At 35.3% G+C, this 2,360-nt stretch overlaps 1 protein-coding gene across 1 annotated transcript; it reads left to right on the top strand.

The window, feature by feature from the left end:
* The first annotated feature begins 233 nt into the window (after positions 1-233).
* LOC121966875 (NADH dehydrogenase [ubiquinone] 1 beta subcomplex subunit 3-like) lies at positions 234-1,715 on the top strand. Its single transcript, XM_042516946.1, has 3 exons — positions 234-291; positions 1,252-1,380; positions 1,478-1,715. The coding sequence occupies exons 2-3, from the start codon at positions 1,253-1,255 to the stop codon at positions 1,629-1,631; spliced, it is 282 nt and encodes a 93-aa protein (XP_042372880.1). The 5' UTR covers positions 234-291; position 1,252; the 3' UTR covers positions 1,632-1,715.
* The last annotated feature ends 645 nt before the right edge of the window (positions 1,716-2,360 follow it).

Raw genomic sequence — 2,360 nt, forward strand, 5'->3', positions numbered from 1 at the left:
AAAACGGAATAAAAAAAAAAATCATTCAACTGAAATAAAAAATTACCTTAAAAATGTAAAAATAATAATAATAATAATACATTAAATGAATAAAAACAACGAACTGAAGCGAAATCGTGTACGTGCAAATAAAAAAAATAAAATAAAATAAAATTGCAAACTTCTCAAAGTATTCGGTCAAATCGCGCTTTGATATTTTGTCCCAAATCCCATGCCGTAGTTTTGCCGTAAAACGACGTCAGCCGTCGTAAACCTTTAGTCCAGCAACAGAGGTCACAACAAGCCGCTCAGGTACAGCGTGTTTTTCTCTTAAATTTAATATTAAATCGCGGAATTATCTTTTATTCCTCTTTTATAGTGGCCGACAACATTATCTCAACACAGATGAAGGAGTCGATAATACGCATTTTAACAAATAATGTGATTTTATTTATCTATCGAGCGAATTTAGCTAGCAGTGAGCTAACTTAATGCTAGCTGTCTGTTAGCTTCGCTACACGACAGCTGTTTGTTTACACTTTTAATCAACATTTACATGAATTATCCTCGAAAATATATTTCATTTCAGGTAGACAAGTTAGCGAAGTATTAAATGATATTGAGTGGATGAATATTTATTGTTATTTATCGTTTAAAACGCGGTAAATGTTCAGTAATAATGAGCTTTAGCAGGTTTAATGTCGACAAGTTTGTTTATTTTGACATTAATACACATTTATTAAAAATACATGTTTATTGTGGGTTGACAGATTATCGGCCTGGCCGAATATTGGGGTTGATATTTGGCATTTTGTTGATGATCTGTATCGTTATTTTATTTTAGTGATCGCCGATTAAATTAATCAATTTAAAAGTGCAAAGAAAGTCGGCATGTTGGGAACTTTTACTTTGTAAAAGCTATTATATATTTATTTTCTTATTTAAATTTTCACTTGACTTTTTTAAGAAAAAATGTGATGTTGAAAGTTTCAGTTTTTATTAAACATTTGTTAAAAGCATTTAAACAAAGTTTTGTGTCGGAGTTTGTGATATTCCAGATTCTACATTTAAAAAAAAAACAATTGTCTTTTACATTTTAAATGTATATCGGTACTAAATATCAGTTATTGGTCTCATGAAATACTAAGAATCAGTATCGGCCCCAAAAACCAATTTCGGTCGACCTTTAATATTGATTATGAGAGGCTCTAATTGAGGTGTTTATTAGTTACAATTGTGTATAAGCGCGTCTCTGTCTCTCTCTGTCTCCAGCATGGGAGGTGACCACGGCCACAACAAGACGCCCCTGCCTGACTGGCGGCAGTGGAAGTCGGAGGGAACGCCACTGGAGTTCACACAGCAGAGGCTGGCAGCCAGGGGCCTCAAGGACCCGTGGGCTCGGTCAGTATTTCTGCCTAACTGAGATGTAGCCGATATCAAAGTAAGTGTTTTCTCTGACCGTGCGCCGTGTCTTTGTCTCCTGTCACTCTGCGCGCAGTAACGAGGCGTGGAGGTTCTCCGGCGGCTTCGCTCGTGCTGTGACTCTGTCTGATGTGCTGCTGAAAGGATTCAAGTGGGGCTTTGCTGCCTTCACTGTGGCTCTGGCTGTAGAGTACGCCCTGTTCCCCCCAAAGAAGGGCGGCCACCATTAATCCTCATCGAAGTCCCTCCAGACCATAATGGAGTCTAATAATAATATTCTGTATTTTCTGTTTATTAAATGTTTTTTTTGATCACTTCCCCTCGCTTGCCTCATTTTTTGTACACCCCATCACCTCTTTAAATCATAAAAAAATAACTTTTTTTTCAACCTGGACCCTGTTTTATTTTTTTTCTTTCTAATTGTCTTAATGCAACAACAGTTTTTCTACCTAGTCCAGCACTGAGCGAAACCGCCGCAGCCAGCAGCAGAAAAAAGCACAAGCGGAGGAAGTATTCAGGTCCTTTACTTAAGTAAAAGTACTTCAACCACACAGTAAAAGTTAAAGTCCTGCATTGAAAATGAAACTTAAGTGAAAGTAAGAATAATCAGGAAAATGTACCCAAAGCAGAAAAATCCAAAAACCAAAACAGAAAAAAAAAGAAAATGACTTAAATGTTTATCAAAACCATTTTCAGTCAGTCACCTGGTTGATTAATTTTCTAGATGATCAAATAAAATCTCAACAAATCTTAAACACTGGATTGATTGCTAATTATCCTGATATTTTAAATTATGTTAGAGAATTATAATTTTTAAGCATGTTTCCAAGTCATTTCCTTTTTGTAATTTGTTCCCCTTTTTTAAGTAATTTTCAGGTAATTTTCTTGTACTTTTTTACTATTTTATTGCTAATTTTTGGGTAATTTCTTATGTTGCTCATTGCCTTCTTCCAGTGTTT

Source organism: Plectropomus leopardus, unplaced genomic scaffold (genome assembly GCF_008729295.1).
Source record: "Plectropomus leopardus isolate mb unplaced genomic scaffold, YSFRI_Pleo_2.0 unplaced_scaffold26177, whole genome shotgun sequence".
NCBI classification, from domain to species: Eukaryota; Metazoa; Chordata; class Actinopteri; order Perciformes; family Serranidae; genus Plectropomus; species Plectropomus leopardus.

What these genes read in the sequence shown, in the direction of transcription:
- LOC121966875 (XM_042516946.1), top strand. Translation starts at nt 1,253, where the DNA reads ATGGGAGGTGACCACGGCCACAACAAGACGCCCCTGCCTGACTGGCGG. An exon ending in CTCAAGGACCCGTGGGCTCG is followed by an intron (nt 1,381 to 1,477) that starts GTCAGTATTTCT and finishes CTCTGCGCGCAG; the next exon opens with TAACGAGGCGTGGAGGTTCT.